This window comes from Heteronotia binoei, chromosome 10, assembly GCF_032191835.1.
Source record: "Heteronotia binoei isolate CCM8104 ecotype False Entrance Well chromosome 10, APGP_CSIRO_Hbin_v1, whole genome shotgun sequence".
NCBI classification, from domain to species: domain Eukaryota; kingdom Metazoa; phylum Chordata; class Lepidosauria; order Squamata; family Gekkonidae; genus Heteronotia; species Heteronotia binoei.
In genome coordinates, this window is record NC_083232.1 from 42,453,451 (window position 1) to 42,468,378 (window position 14,928).

General features: G+C 41.0%; 1 protein-coding gene across 1 annotated transcript in view; it reads left to right on the forward strand.

Moving 5' to 3' along the window:
* Positions 1-14,928, forward strand: part of AKAP9 (A-kinase anchoring protein 9) — a 163,536-nt gene that overhangs the window by 12,291 nt on the left and 136,317 nt on the right. Inside the window, exon 2 of the mRNA XM_060248483.1 lies at positions 9,168-9,422. Within this exon, the coding sequence (XP_060104466.1) occupies positions 9,168-9,422 (255 nt within the window). The remainder of the gene's footprint in view (positions 1-9,167; positions 9,423-14,928) is intronic.

The window sequence follows — 14,928 nt, forward strand, 5'->3', positions numbered from 1 at the left end:
TATCTTCATGCCCTTATACTGAAGAACAAAAGCAATTTTAACTATATAAACAGAATTAGAGCAACAAAAGAACAAATTGTTATAAACTACACCTGGCAATCCTAGTACCCATGGAGAAAATGACTGCTTTGTAGGGATGAGTCTATAGAGTATGAGCCTCAAGACAGCTGTTTTCTATAGGGGAATGGATCTGACTTCAGCTTTCCATCTTCCCCCCTCCCTGTAACCTCTATCTAGGAAAAGTACAGTCTTTCTCCACAGTGGGGGACTAAAGCAGCTTCCATCATTCTCCTCTCCCCCTTTTGATCTGTACAACAACCCTGTGAGGTGGGTTAGACTGAAAGTCTGTGACTTGGTTGCCTAGCAACACCCTCTGGCTAGGAGTTTCCCCAGTGGCCCAATCCTCATCTGTCCTGAGGTGAGGCTGAGGGGAGGAGGGAGAGAGGGGGTGACAGGAAAGAGGTGGCAGTCAAGGCCTCTGAGGAAATGCTCCCGTGGAAATGCCTTGCTGCCTAGTTGCATTATGGCAGGGGCGGCAACTTCCTGGCTCTTTTGGTGGCCTTGGGAGGCTGTCTGTGTGGGCCATTGAGGGGGTGGCCGAGGTCATTGGCTGCAGCTGCGACACCTTTTGTGAGGCTGCAATAGAGCAGTAGCCCTTTCTGAGGCCGGTTGACAAGAGGACAGAGAAAAGCATTGGAGATTTGTTTGTCTTTGAGGTAAGACTATTTTGGAAGTTTGTTCGACATTCCTGAGCCTGCAGTAGGTGGAGGCAAGGGAGTCAGCAAATGGGAGGCCAGAGACGCTGACTGAGCTGTAACGGGCCAATGGTTTATGGAGCCAGTGGGAGAGCTCCATTTGGCCACCACAACAGGGCTTTTATATATAAAGGATATCTAATACTGAAATGTGGTCCCCATCTTCAGATACCTAAATCCAGTGGCGGACTGGGCCTAAAAATATTGGTTGCCAAGAGACCAAGGGGGGCCACCCACAACTATAAGGCTATAATTTCAGTCTTATAAGAAAGAAATAATTTTTTCAAAAAATACATAAGTAGGAAAAGGTACAATTAAAATTTTTGCGAAATAAATGTATATATATATATTTAGTGATTACAATGTACAGATACTGGCAGTATACAGTAGATACTAAATGTAAATACAGATTGCATTTTCTCCAGGGGAACTGATCTCTGCCAGCTGGAGATCAGTTGGAAAAGCGGGAGATCCCCAGGCCCCATCTGGAGGCTGGCAACCCTAAATACAATGTAAATTTTAGTTGCGTTGCAGTAATAATATTGGAACTTCTGTTATATTTTCAAGGTACTAAAAGGACATTAACATTTTTAACATATTGTCTAATGTTTAAGGGGGGCTCGCTTGCCATTGGGCAAGCTGACACCCTGCTCTGTACGCCACTGCCTAAATCCATGGATCAGGGCCATACTAATGCTGAACAGATTTTTCTGCAAGCTGGGGAGAATTCCCCAGTTGTGCAAAAAATATGAAATGTTTAAAAAGTACATTGGTGGATTAAAGTAAAGCATTCTGTATACATGTGCAGACAATGTGCTTATCTTTAGAACTTACAACATTGATGGACATCAGGAGCTGCTCTGGGCCGATCCGTGGCAGATGCTGGGAGCTGCTCCAGGCATTGGAGGAATTAGGGGGGAATGGGCAAGGATGCTGCTGAGGATGGAGGGGGAAGCAGGTGAATGCCACACCAACAGTGGGGGCCCAGACAAGCAGATAGCTGACGATGATGAGAAGGTGAGATGAGATTAGAGAGCCAATCTTTGGGGGGGGGGGGGGAGAGACAAGATGAGACCAGAGACCCAGTGAAATGGGGGGGAGGCAAGCAGAGAGCCAGCAATATTTGGGGAGGTGAGTGGAGACCTGGCAATATGGAAGGAAAGTGAGCAGAAAGCCAAATATACAATGGGGAGAGGTGAACAGAGAACCAAAACAAAAGATAGAACAGAAAAGAAATAAAGCTTTAGCGGGGAGTAGCAGAAAGGGTGAAACAGGGAAATGGAAAGCAGGAGGAGATGAGAAAAGAAAGGGTGAGTGAGTGGGGACAGAGGCTGCTTAGAGGGGAAAAATCCATGTGAGCAGCTGTCTTAAGCAATTGAACAAAGCAGGAACCAAGTTGCACCTTTAAGACCAACCAAGTTTTATTTAGAAAGTAAGCTTTCGTGTGCTGTCTAAGCACACTTCATCAGACGAGGTGTAGTGGTTAAGTGTGCGGACTCATATCTGGGAGAACCGGGTTTGATTCCCCACTCCTCCACTTGCACCTGCTGGAATGGCCTTGGGTCAGCCATAGCTCTTGTAGGAGTTGTCCTTGAAAGGGCAACTGCAGTGAGAGTCCTCTCAGCCCCACTCACAGGGTGTCTGTTGTGGGGAAGGGAGATAAAGGAGATTGTGAGCCGCTCTGAGACTTGGAGTGGAGGGTGGGATATAAATCCAATATCATCATTATCTTCTAGAAGTCTAGAGGGAGAGAAGTGGAGTAATCACACTCTTCCTGCACCTTCCTGTAAGTCCTCACAGGCCTTTTACTTGTCAAATGCTATTTTTTTTAAAAAAATAATAACTTGATAAATCTTATCTTTTTAATATCAAGGCTTGACTTTTTCTAGTCACCTCATAGTTAAGAACTTGATTGACAAGCACTGCTTGGAGATTCCTGCAACCCTTGCTGGTGTTTCACGAGCTTGCAGCTTTTATAATTAGCTCCTGTGTAAAAAACACAGATGGTGTAGAGTGACCATAGTTTTCTGTATATTTCTGATTAAACCAAACCATATTTACCCTATAAAACTTGATTAGACAACTAGTACGTGGACTGGATCTATTTCAGTAATAACTGCTGGACTATGCATTTCAACTTTTTATTTGGGAAACAGAACTGAAGCATTTTGACTTACATCAATTCATTGTGGCTTTCACATCTAATCTCTGCATTCCCATCTTCTGGTTAGTTATTCCAGTATAAGTATTTATGCAGATGCTAGAGATGGGACCTTGCGTCTTCACAGGTGTTGGGTAACATTTGTGCATATTGGAGGTATTTGGGGGCTACATTATACATGTCTCCAGTGTGCTATGTGTCCGTAAATCTAACCATAATTCTGCACTGCTGTCAGAGTAGTCTTTGGTGTTAATAAAACAATTTTTAATTTTGGCCTTAGATCTTTTCCAGGTACATTGAATGCAAAGGACATCAATTTAATAAAATTAAACAAAGTGTACAAGTGCACATTTGTCACTGAAATAGTATAAATTCAGTAGATGTCTTACTCTGTCAGAAGGCTATAAAGTGCCACAAATAAGGAGTAATAGAAGTTGGGTAGTGTTGTCTTCTGTTGCAGGGAAATCCCATATGCATTTTCTCAGAATTGTCATCCTTAATTTCTTTTTATGTTATCAATCTTTCTAGGGATCATTGTGTCCTCTTTGGTGATAAACATTGATCAAGTGCTAGTTTTTTCATATTTTCAGTGGGATGCTTCCTTCCTGTTACACCATTTTCAGTATGCATACCTGTTCAGCATTTCACTCCAGGTGCTTATAAAACATGGCCTTAAGATCATAGACTGACACATCATTACAAAAAAGAAGCCTGGTGAAGAGTTCTGAAGAACTTGAAAGTTTGAACACTGTTTTGTGTCATTTTGCTTGTTCCAATAAAAGAAGTTATGTAGTTCTCGTTTTTGGATTATACTTTGGACCAGTGCAGCCTCTTCACTGAAACTGCTGAAATCCTGTTAATACCACCTTCCAGCAAGCAAACACATTCATGCTGTGCATCTCTATTGCTTGTTTTATAGGCTCAGCTAATCCAGATTATGTTTACTTACTGATTTACCAAGCATACTTATCTGTCTAATTTAGTATGATTGGTTGTGAAGAAAGATATACCACTTCCAGCACAAGCCTGTACAGAATTACTTCTGTCTAAGCCCATTGACCTCAGTGTATTTAGAATGGAGTAACTCTGTCTAGGATTGCAGTTTGTTTCATTCTTGCATCCCCCAAATTTCCCCACAAGATTTAACTGACTTTTTGTTTTGTTGTTCTATTAGATACACATGAAATATTTATTATATAAAACAACAAATCCTCAACGTTCTCTGTCATGCAGTTGCAGTAGTATTTTGCAGACAGTATAGTATCCAGTTGGAGTTGGAACTGAAAGCAGCTGGAGAAAAGGAGAAATTGCAGTGGGGGCATTAGAGTGGGGAGTGTTACGAGCAAGAGTTCTCTCTCTTTCATTGCAGCTTGTGATATTTTGTGGAAGAGTTTGAATACATCCAGGACTTGCTTATATTAATAAATTGTACACTTTGATTCAGGTCTTTTGCATTTTGCTGTCATATCTTGCTTTACTCCTGTGGTGTGCTTTTGAATAATTTGTTTTACAGTGAAAGATATAATCAGTGCCACGTTGGTATTGCTTTTGGAAACTGAATACTAGTCAGGCAGAGTTTCAAAGTAGATAACTGTCCAGCAGATGAGTAATAGACTGGTCATGCCAACTGTGCTCACACCTGTTCCTTATAGCAGACATGAAGTGAAATAATTACTGAAGTTGTGCAAGGATTGTCAGTAATTTTGTGTGTGTGACTAGAGGTTGGCATATTTAGTGACAGTCTGTGTTTTTGATTAACCTTATGTGTGCCAGAATCTCTGGTAGGTTGTTTGGTGAACTAGCAAGTTATTCTATGTACATTGCGAAAATATTGGTTCAGCACATTGCAGACACCATTTATATTCAGCCATGGAAATATCAGACAGTCCTGTCCTAATCCCGATATATTACCATTGCAGCACAGTATCCCTACTCCATGTCCTGTGCCCGTTCCACAGAGATTGAAGGTGGTAAATGACATTAATAATTAGTAATTAATAAAGGGCTGCTGTAGCAGCAAAGAGCAAGTACACTTCAAAGGTCTGCTTATAGTGCTCATGCAGGCTCTGCATCTCCTCCATCAATTTTGGGGGTTTCCACATATTAGGGGAGACTGAATTTGCTTTCCTTTGGAGGGAGTTGCATTGGAGCTGTGTCTGCTGTCACTTCTTCATGGAACTCTCTGAATCTGCATGGTAGTACACATCAAAGGTGTTTAGCTAGCATTAGCAAAGGATAGAGTGGTGTTGCTGGCAGTCACCAAGGAATGTGGTTGTGATACCTGTATCTCCCCAGCTGCAGGGGGGGGGAAGTTGTAATGTAAAGTTGTGAATTGATGAAGTTCCAGCGTATGTGTCTAGGGTTGCCAATCCCCAGTCAGGGGCAGGGGATCCCCTGATTTGGAGGCGCTCTCCCTGTTTCAGGGTTAGCAGAAAGTGTGTGGGGGGGAGGGAATGTCTGCTTGGCACTCCATCATACCTTTTGGAGACCAGTCCCCATAGGGTATAATGGAGAATCAATCTCTGGGTATCTGTGGGGGCTGTTTTTGAGGTAAAGGCACCAAATTTTCAGCATAGCATCTGGTGCCTCTCCTCAAAAACCCTCCCAAGTTTCAAAAAGACTGGACCAGGGGGTCCAGTTCTATGAGCCATAAAAGAAGGTGCCCCTATCCTCCATTATTTCCAGTGGAGGGAAGGCATTTAAAAGGAGTGCAGTCCCTTTAAATGTGATGGCCAGAACTCCCTTTGGCGTACAGTCATGCTTGTCACAACCTGTCTCCTGGCTCTACCCCCTAAAGTCCCCAGATATTTCCTGAGCTGGACCTGGCAACCATATATGTGTCACTCCCCTTTGAACTGCACATATTTACTGCTGGCAGCTGTTGGAGAAGGCAAGGTTGTTAAAGCAGTACACAGAGTAAGTACATGTGGGAACAATTGCACAGTCACAGTTTGAGACCAGAACTCTTTGTTCTTTACTTACCTGAGTGGAGTACATTGTGTTTCACCACCATTTGGGGGGAAGGAACTTATTTTCTTCAATGCTACATCAGATTTCTTGCTGGAATAGCACTGCACCAGGTGTTGGGGATGTGACCCAGGAGTAGAGAGACTTAGAATACTGACTGAGCCTTTCTCTAACCATGGTACGCTCTTGATGAAGCCCAGCTTTATGTGCTGATATTACACCAGCCTGACACCTTTGTGGTGCTGCTGGAGCTTCAAAATACAGGATATACCAATGTAGGGTATATTTACCACGGTTATTCTAGTTGTTAGTTGCCAGTGGTGCTTGCTGTGCTCTGTTTTTTTTTTCCTGAAGTATGTTTCTTTGAGGTATACAAACTACTGGTTATTAATGCTTACTCAAAATTATTAGTTTGCAAGACTTGTTGCTGGGTACTATTTTGTTTATTGCACTGCATTAAAAATATAAATAAGTGGCTGAACTCCTTTTCAAATCTTAAACAAAGAAAGGGATGAAATGCATGTAAAGGACATTGCTGGCTATGTATCTGACATTAATAAATATAGTAGTGTTTGCATATTTCATTTAGCATGTTTTGCTTTTTAAAAGCTATTCTCTGCTTTTTACCTTTCTAAATGTCTTTGAATTCCTGGGTTCCCTTTTTAAATAAGTGACTTCTATTTGTTAAACATATGCTGTGGGATAACGCTCTGACAATTCTTTCAAAATTTGGTTCTGCTAATATTTGGGCAGGGTATAGAATAGTATTTGAACTATCTTTGAAAGTTTCCAGTATTCAAAGTGAATAGGATGACTTAGCACATAGTCTTTAGAATATGTATGAGCTGGGTTTTTAGGCAGGAGTTTGAGGGGGATACAATACAGGGGGCACTGTTGGGGATGATATAACATCACTTCCAGGGAAAATTGGGAAGTGATGTCCACCTTTCTAGAGATCACTGGAAATTCCACAGAGAAAGCACAGAGTTTGCAATGATTCCTAGAGGGCACTGACATCACTTTTGGGTGTTCCCAGGCTGGGAGTAATGTCATATCATCACAAGTGGCTTTCTTGTTAATATTATTTTTCTCCTGCTGGTTGCTGGAGCTGTTGTACGCAATTGGAGCCAGGGATGGGAGATCTCCCACTGCCAGTGGGAAACTGTTAAGGCTAAGCCTATTGATGGAGACAGAGAGAACCAAAAGTATGACTTGGAAAGCTCTTTGTACACTCCAAACGGCTTCTTCTCAAACTACTGCTTGTTATTTTCAAAGAGCCATGCTGATTTTGTATTTAATTAGAAAGCTATTGAGCCTTTGTATGGTATCTTAAAATGGAAATACGTACTGTGCACTTGGAATTTCATAATGTCTCATCAAGAAGTTTAGAATATTGTGATTACTTAGCCATGTAAACTTTTTTCTCCTGAAACTCCAAAATACAAGGTTGCATCTGTCCATTAGTCATAGTTACTTTAATGTGTTTCTTTACTAAAAATAATATTACATATTAAAATCTTGTATGGAGATATATATATATATTAGAGGGAAGATTTGCAGCCTTAAGCAGTTGTTGGATGTCTGGACTGGCTGTATGAAAGGCTAAGGGAACTGAAAGCCATTCTTTCCTCCATTAAGGAGATAAATCTCTTGAGCTTTCAGTTGCTTACCTGAACTTGGTGGGGTTAGCAGCAAATTGAAAGGAAGGATAATTAAACGATCTCTAGTCTTGTGGGTGCCTTTTATTGTTGTTTTTAAAAATATTAATGAAATGTTGAGGGTTTCCAACATTATCAGTAAATTTATAAATACTTGCTAATGTAGAGTAAAAAAGGCTATGTTAATTGGGTAAGCTAATTAAGGAGGCAAAGAAGAACAGAAGGAAACAAATGCTAAATACGCCGGTGAACGTTTTTGGCTCAGCAAATCCCAGGGTCTTTCTGTGAGTGGAGCAGGAGCCATATGCCAGTGTGTCAGCAGTCTCGTCAAGGGCCTGAGATTGGAGTCTTCTGCTGGGGAAAGGAAAAGTCTGTACTTGAAGAAGGACAAAAGTAGATCGCTGTGCAGCATGTTATGGCTGATTTGCAAATACGGCAGCCCTCTGGTGGCATTTCTGTTAGTTTGAGGTTGGCTGATAAATAGAAGAAAAACCACTCACATTCCATCTTACAGCAACTGGGAAGAGAGGAGGTTTTTTTGTCAAAAGTTTGAATCCTTTTCAAGTCATTCGAGTGCTGAGGAAGAGGTTGAATGGAGACCTGGCTTTCTGGACTGGTGAATATCATGAGCACAGTATTTATTGCATTATATGGGCAAATGATACTGACTTTTGGCATCGGTTTTCAAAAAGGCATTTTTTAAAAAATTATAAGATAGGTCAGTGCTTGTGCCTGTATTTATTTTGTACCTTATAAGGAGACATGTTTATTCAACGGTAGCAAATCTTTCAAAGGAATGAAATCAGATGATAAACACTGGATGGTACTCCAGTGTTTAATCAAGTAGCCAATACATAATTTTCTTCAAGGTACCAATATTTGCTTTCTGCAATGAAAAAATATATATTGTGCTAGTGTAGTTGTGAAAATCCATTTATATCTCATTAAAAGTGATAAGCTGTGTGAAAGGCATTGACTTACAGTATTTGAATAGCTTATGCACTAATTGGTTTTCAGCTGTTCTTTGTCTGGCTTACCTGTGACTTTTGTGCATAGGCATGTTTTGCTACAAGGTAGGGTGTCTGATAATTTGCCTTCTCTTTCCTGTTATGCAGTTACAGAGTTTACTTCTGTGTATTTGAAAGTATTTAGAGATAATTTCATTACTTCTGCATTATGAACTCTTTAATAAAGTTGTTCAACTTTGTACCAAGTGAAATACTTTTCATAAGACTTTAGTGTGATGCTTAATAAGATGATGGTGAAGAATACAAAATGGGTAAATATAGATCATAGATTGTGAACTAAAAATGTGTTTTTAAGATGTGAGATTCCTTGTGAGCTCTTTTAAAGTAGGTAAGATACAGGTTAAGTATAACATTTGAACACAACACCTGATCATGTTACATATTGATGTACTGATCATATTACATGTGGCTGTGTGACGTTATTTTCATACCTAACTATATCCAGGGATATTTAGGATGTAGGACAGTAACCAGCTTAGTTTTCATTAACAGTTACTCTGGAGGTTTATGTAGCACAATCTATAAACCCTGATAATTAGTGTCATTTGCAATAAAGAGAAAACCTTTAACCCTAACAGGATTTTCTTTTTGTATACAGCTTGCTCAATTTAGACAAAGGAAAGCACACTCTGAAGGACAGAATGCAGCCAAGAAGCAGAAAAAAAAGAAAAAGGTCGCAAACACCAAAGATGAAGAACTAGTTCAAGAAGGTCTAGATATTGATCAGTCACAAGGTGAAGATACATATACCCACAGCTGTGAAAGAGGAGCAGCTGCTACACCTGACTTTGCTATAGTGAGGACTTTGCACAGTAGCGAAATGACCAAACATGATCAAACTTATACCACAGAAGTAAGTGTTTCTGATTTTTTGGGGGGGGGGGCAGATTATGGTTGTTGCCATAGATTTCCAGTTGGAATTTAAGAATCTCACATTATCTTCCACAGTAACGATCAGTGATAAAACTTTATATACATGTGTTCTCTTTTATATACATGCTTTCTCTGCTTTATTGTGAATTATGAAGTCACTCGCCATACATATTACAAGAAAAAAACTCTGATAAAAACAAATTACGTTTTTATTCCTTATGGTTCTTTTATCTAAATAATGTAATGCAGGGCTTTTTTGTAGCAGGAACTCATTTGCATCTTAGGCCACACACCCCTGATGTAGACAGTCCTCCAAGAGCACACAGGGCCTACTGTAAGTTCTTGGAGGGTTGGCTACATCAGGGGTGTGTAGTCTAATATGCAAAGGAGTTCCTGATACAAAAAAAGCCCTGATATAATGAGAGGTATTTTTAAAAACTAATTTAAAAGTGAAGAAAACTAAATCACCAATGAGCTGTTAATAAATAAATATTCTGCATTTTATTGGATGGAGTGTAAAAACACAGATGATTAATTCACACATTATGAAGTCCATGTTGTGGGCACATGGCTACCACAAGAATTTTGTGTGAGATATTTGGAGCATGCTGGTGACTTAATAACAAGGAGCATGGGGGCATGACTTGGATAGGTATTGTAGCTAGCCACACAAGAGGAAGAGGCTTTAGCTCTGCCACCACTCACCATTCTCCTAAACAAAAATAGGTTCAAGGAGTTATTGTTTTCTCTGTTGTGAAATTTATATGTAGCCATCAGAATATGTACAGGCAAAAAATGGCTTTCTTCAGCCATTTCAGGTCAGGAAAATAGCCTCTTCTCCTTGTATACTATGATCCTGATGCAAACTGGATCTGCACACCCCTGGTAATTAAGTTCCCAGGTGGAACCTCCCAGAACACATCTGTAACATCTGAATTGGCTGTTACTGTTTAAAGACTGAGTGGCATATATGCAGGGCCGGTTAGACTGGGCCAGGAGGGCCATTTGGACTCAGACTCAAGCTTAAAGGGAGCTTCAGATGTAGATCCTTTTTAAATTTTTTGCCATTTGACAAGTTTTGCAACTTGTCTCACTCTTTTTTTATGCTTTGTTTTAATGTGTTTTTATTATGGTTATGAGCCTAAGAAGCTGGAACTAGCTAGGGTTCCTCTGCTTGCTAATTCAAAATGAATACAGCCTCATTCTGAATTTGTTGTTTGAAAAGAACAGTATGCTATACCAAATTCTGTATGAGTGTTAATTTACAATGCCATATGTAGTTGGCAGTTCCAAGCTATATTCTGTAGCCAACATAAAGTTTTCTAAACCTTGAAGCTCACATGGTTAATGTAAGAAATAAAGAAGACTAAACTATGTTTATGAAAAGCTTGGCAACCATCAGGAATTAAACTTAAAAATTACATTTAAATGCAAAAAGCCTTTTGATAGTAATGTACCTAGGGTTGCCAAGTCCAATTCAAAAAATATCTGGGGACTTTGGGGGTGGAGCCAGGAGACTTTGGGGTGGAGCCAGGAGACATTGGGAGTGGAGCCATAAGCAAAGTCGTGACAAGCACAGTTGAACTCCAAAGGGAGTTCTGGCCATCATATTTAAAGGAACTGCACACCTTTTAAATGCCTTCCCTACATTAGAAATGATGAAGGATAGGGGCACCTTCTTTTGGGGCTCATAGAATTGGACCCCCTGGTCCAATCTTTTTGAAACTTGGAGAGTGTTTTGAGGAGAGTTATCAGATGCTATGCTGAAAATTTGGTGCATCTACTTCAAAAAACAGCCCCTCCAGAGCCCCAGATACCCCCAGATCAATTCTCTATTATTCTCTATGAGAATTGATCTCCATAGGGAATAATGAAGTGCCCAGCAGACATTCCCCCCCCTCCCGTTTCTGACGACTCTGAAGTGAGGGATTGGGATCTCTATTCATGAGTTGCTGAACTTCCAACTTCTTCAAAGTAACACAGAGCAACCAAAGGTTCAAGTTTACCTTTCCTATGCACAGGACGTCTGAAAAGATTGTGCAACCAACGGAGGGTCTGGGCTAATTTCACAGCCACTGTGAGCAGCCATGTTCTTCTGTCTACTCCCCCCACCCCCATTTAGCCTTAAAGACACAGACACACTATCCATTCAGCCTTAAAGACACAGACACAAGAGGAAGCCTTTCCAAACGGAGTCTGAAGCCTCTGGAGGTGGAAAGGCACATGGTGGCTGTGGGGGCTTTCCCCCGCCGGCCATCTGACTGGGAGAGGGAAGGAGCCTGGGAAAGCGGGAGAACCCCCGTTGGGATCTGGGGATTGGCAAGTCTAAATGTACCATTATCTTCATAAATTTTTAATTTTTTTAAAAAAATAGTGGTAATTTAGGCTAAAAAGCTTAGAGTAACACTGAATTCTACAAACTGGAGTTTCAGTTGAACTTGAAACTTAGAATGGTCATCAGACTTAAGTACTCTGGAAAGACCTGCAGTTCAAACTGACAACATACATTCTAATATTTACTTAGTATACTAACCAGATATTTCTTAGAACAGATTAACTTGAAATATTGGTTCTGAAATAAGGAAAGTTAAGGTTGCCTTACTTATGCAGCATTTATATACATGCTCTCAAGACACATGTAGTTGGAATATTACTCAATACTATAGTTATGCAAGGCTAAGAATCCTTTTGCTCATTCTTTTAGAAGTCTGAACAATAAAGTATAATTTGCATCCTTTGATTTTTATTCTAAATCGTTTTACAGATCTTTTTTCTACTGGCAAAAAGTGTATAATTATAAAAATCTTTTAAAATGCTATAGATAGGGACTGTATTTTTTCAGGAAAGAGTGATAATAGGATCAGTGTCCTCATCTGTTAGTACAGAGTTATGAATTAACCTCAGAATTCATTTGTGCTATGGTTTGGGAATAAGCATACTATCTCAAGGAAAGATATGCACTAGATCATGGCATGAGGTTGGATTTGCAAATGGATGTACAACTAGAGTACTTGGAGAATAGAAAATGTATTTCAGTCTGTGGTGTGTGGACTTTGAAAAGTTTCATCCAAGGAAAACCTGACAGAATACTCTCTAAGGATTGTGATTCCAAAAAGAAAAAGGTTTGGTACACCTAATGATTTGGGCATGCTTAGCTCAGTTTTATTTTGTTTCTTGATAGATGCTTCTCTTCCAACACCATATCAGAAAATACTTTTAAAAAGTCCCCTAGCATGTGGTGTACAGGAAGGAGGCTGGTACTTGAGAAACATAATCTCAGAGCCCCCTTTAGGTACACAGAACTAATTGTGTGACATTTTGGACTATGTGACATTGTGTGACATTTTGGATTAACCCAGTGTTCAGTTCAGATGCCAGATTTATTCCCAAATTAATTGAAGTCTAAGACTGACTAAACTCCAGATTCAAACTATGTATTGGTATGCATAAAGTATAAGTAAAAATCCTCCAAAAGTATAGGTTGCCATTAAGTGTGGGATCTGAAATATAATCAGTGTCTTGATGTTTTCACTTTAACATAAATAAAAATTAGCAAATGTGGTTTGTAATTTATGTTTGTTTATGATGTTGTTGCTACAATTGGGCAACCTAATTTTGAGCATGTCCTGAAGGCTACTTCACTGATTGTTTTCCAGTTGCACACATATGTTAGCATTTAAAAATGTAAAATGTAAATGTGGAAAGGGCACAGATTTGCAGATGTGTCATTATAAGTATAGGGAGCCACTTGTCTACCTTCATCTCTCAACTGAGTTAGTCCATAAATTTTAACTTGGCTCAGTGTTGTTTATACTCTTCACTTAGCCTTTCACTCTTCCAAGTTTTTGTGCATGAAGAGGAACTGGAATAGGCAAAGAAGGAACTCAAGCTGGTTCTTTGTTCAAAGATCAGCACAACAGAGAGAACCTTGTCAATTGCACTAAGGGAAGTCAGTTTTCTTTGATGCACTTTGGAGTTCTTGGTACCCAAGGAAGAGGATTTTTTTTGCTTCTGGGCTTCCTGCTTTTGGTGAATAGACTTGTGGAAGCCTGCTCCCAGTGGCAAACCAAGCCTTGCACCTATATATTGGGTGAAATAGCTCTTATATACTGTGTGGAGAAATGCATTTTCTCGTGGAGGGTTGGCAAGCAGCAAAGCCTTCCCTGTGCATCTTACCAGTTTATTTCTCTAGGTAGAGGAGGAAATCCTTTTGCTGGCACATCAGTTCACCTCCATACAGATGCTAATGGATTTAGACAAAGGAATGGTCAGTAATCCTCCTCCTCTTCCCCCAGGGATGGCACTAGGGAGTCGGCCAAGTGGGCCACTGCCTAGGGCACCATCTGGCGGCAGGGGTGGGCTACTGCAGGCAGGAAGGAGGAAGCATGAGTAGAGGCAGTGTCAGCTGCCAAGACCTAGTCCCTGAATGGGTGGCCACGCGGCATTGGTGTCCGGCGATGCAGGGGCCGTCCTGGTGTGAGGGACCATGAGGTGCGCATGGCTCTCCCTTTGCCTGGGCAAAGTTATCTCCCTCCAGTCCTCCTCCTTGGCTGCTTAGACCACCACCTTCGCAGCACAACCTCACTGAGCTGACTCCCAAGCACTGGCCCTGTGGTCACTTGAGCAGCAGGCTTGGCTGAGCCTCGCCACCTGTCCCTGCCTGCCCTGTGGTGCTATGCACAGCCCAAACCAAGTTCTGAAGCAGGCGGCAAGGTGGTCTTCCTTTCCCTTCCATCTTCCCCAGCCGGTTGATTGGTGCTGGGCCTGCTGGCTGGCTTGGGGGTGATGGGTTTGCTGTTGCTGTGGCAACGGGGCACTCCAGATGGCAGGGTGCCTGAGCTAGGCCAGGCTGCTGTTGCTGCTGTGGGAGGAGCTCTCACCACCTGCTGCCAACCTTGAATCCTTGGGGGAAACTTTCTTATAAAAGGCACAGACCATGACTGTTGTACTTGGCAACAGTATTGCCAGAACACTTTAGAATAAATGGATTAATCTCTCCTATTCCAATATTGATTGATTCTCTCTCTTAAATCTGAAGCTTTTGAAGAACTTAAAAAAAAAAGAAAGAAAATGAGGCTGTTGTTTCTTGGTTGAATTGTATTTTAGAACATGAGAGATAGGGCACCAGAACAAACAAGTTTCAACCCCTGTTAGGTCCCCCCCACACCCCCACCCTGCAATAAGCCAGTGAAGGAACTCTTTGGGAGTCTCTCTTGGAGTCCCTTTTATCTTTGAGGACTTCTCTAAGGCTCAACTTTTAGTTGGGCAACTTTTGTGAAGATGATGGCTTCTCTTCAAAACCATCACCATCTTTTCAAACCTCACATATTGCAGCCAGCTTGCTTGGCACATAGTCACCCCTCCCCACCAAGTGGAAATTTTATTTAGGGAAAATGAAGTGCATCTCTCAACACATTTGCAGATTGTGCAAAGTGTATTACAATATTGTGCTGAGGAGTTACAGATCCATGTGTGTGGTAGGCCAG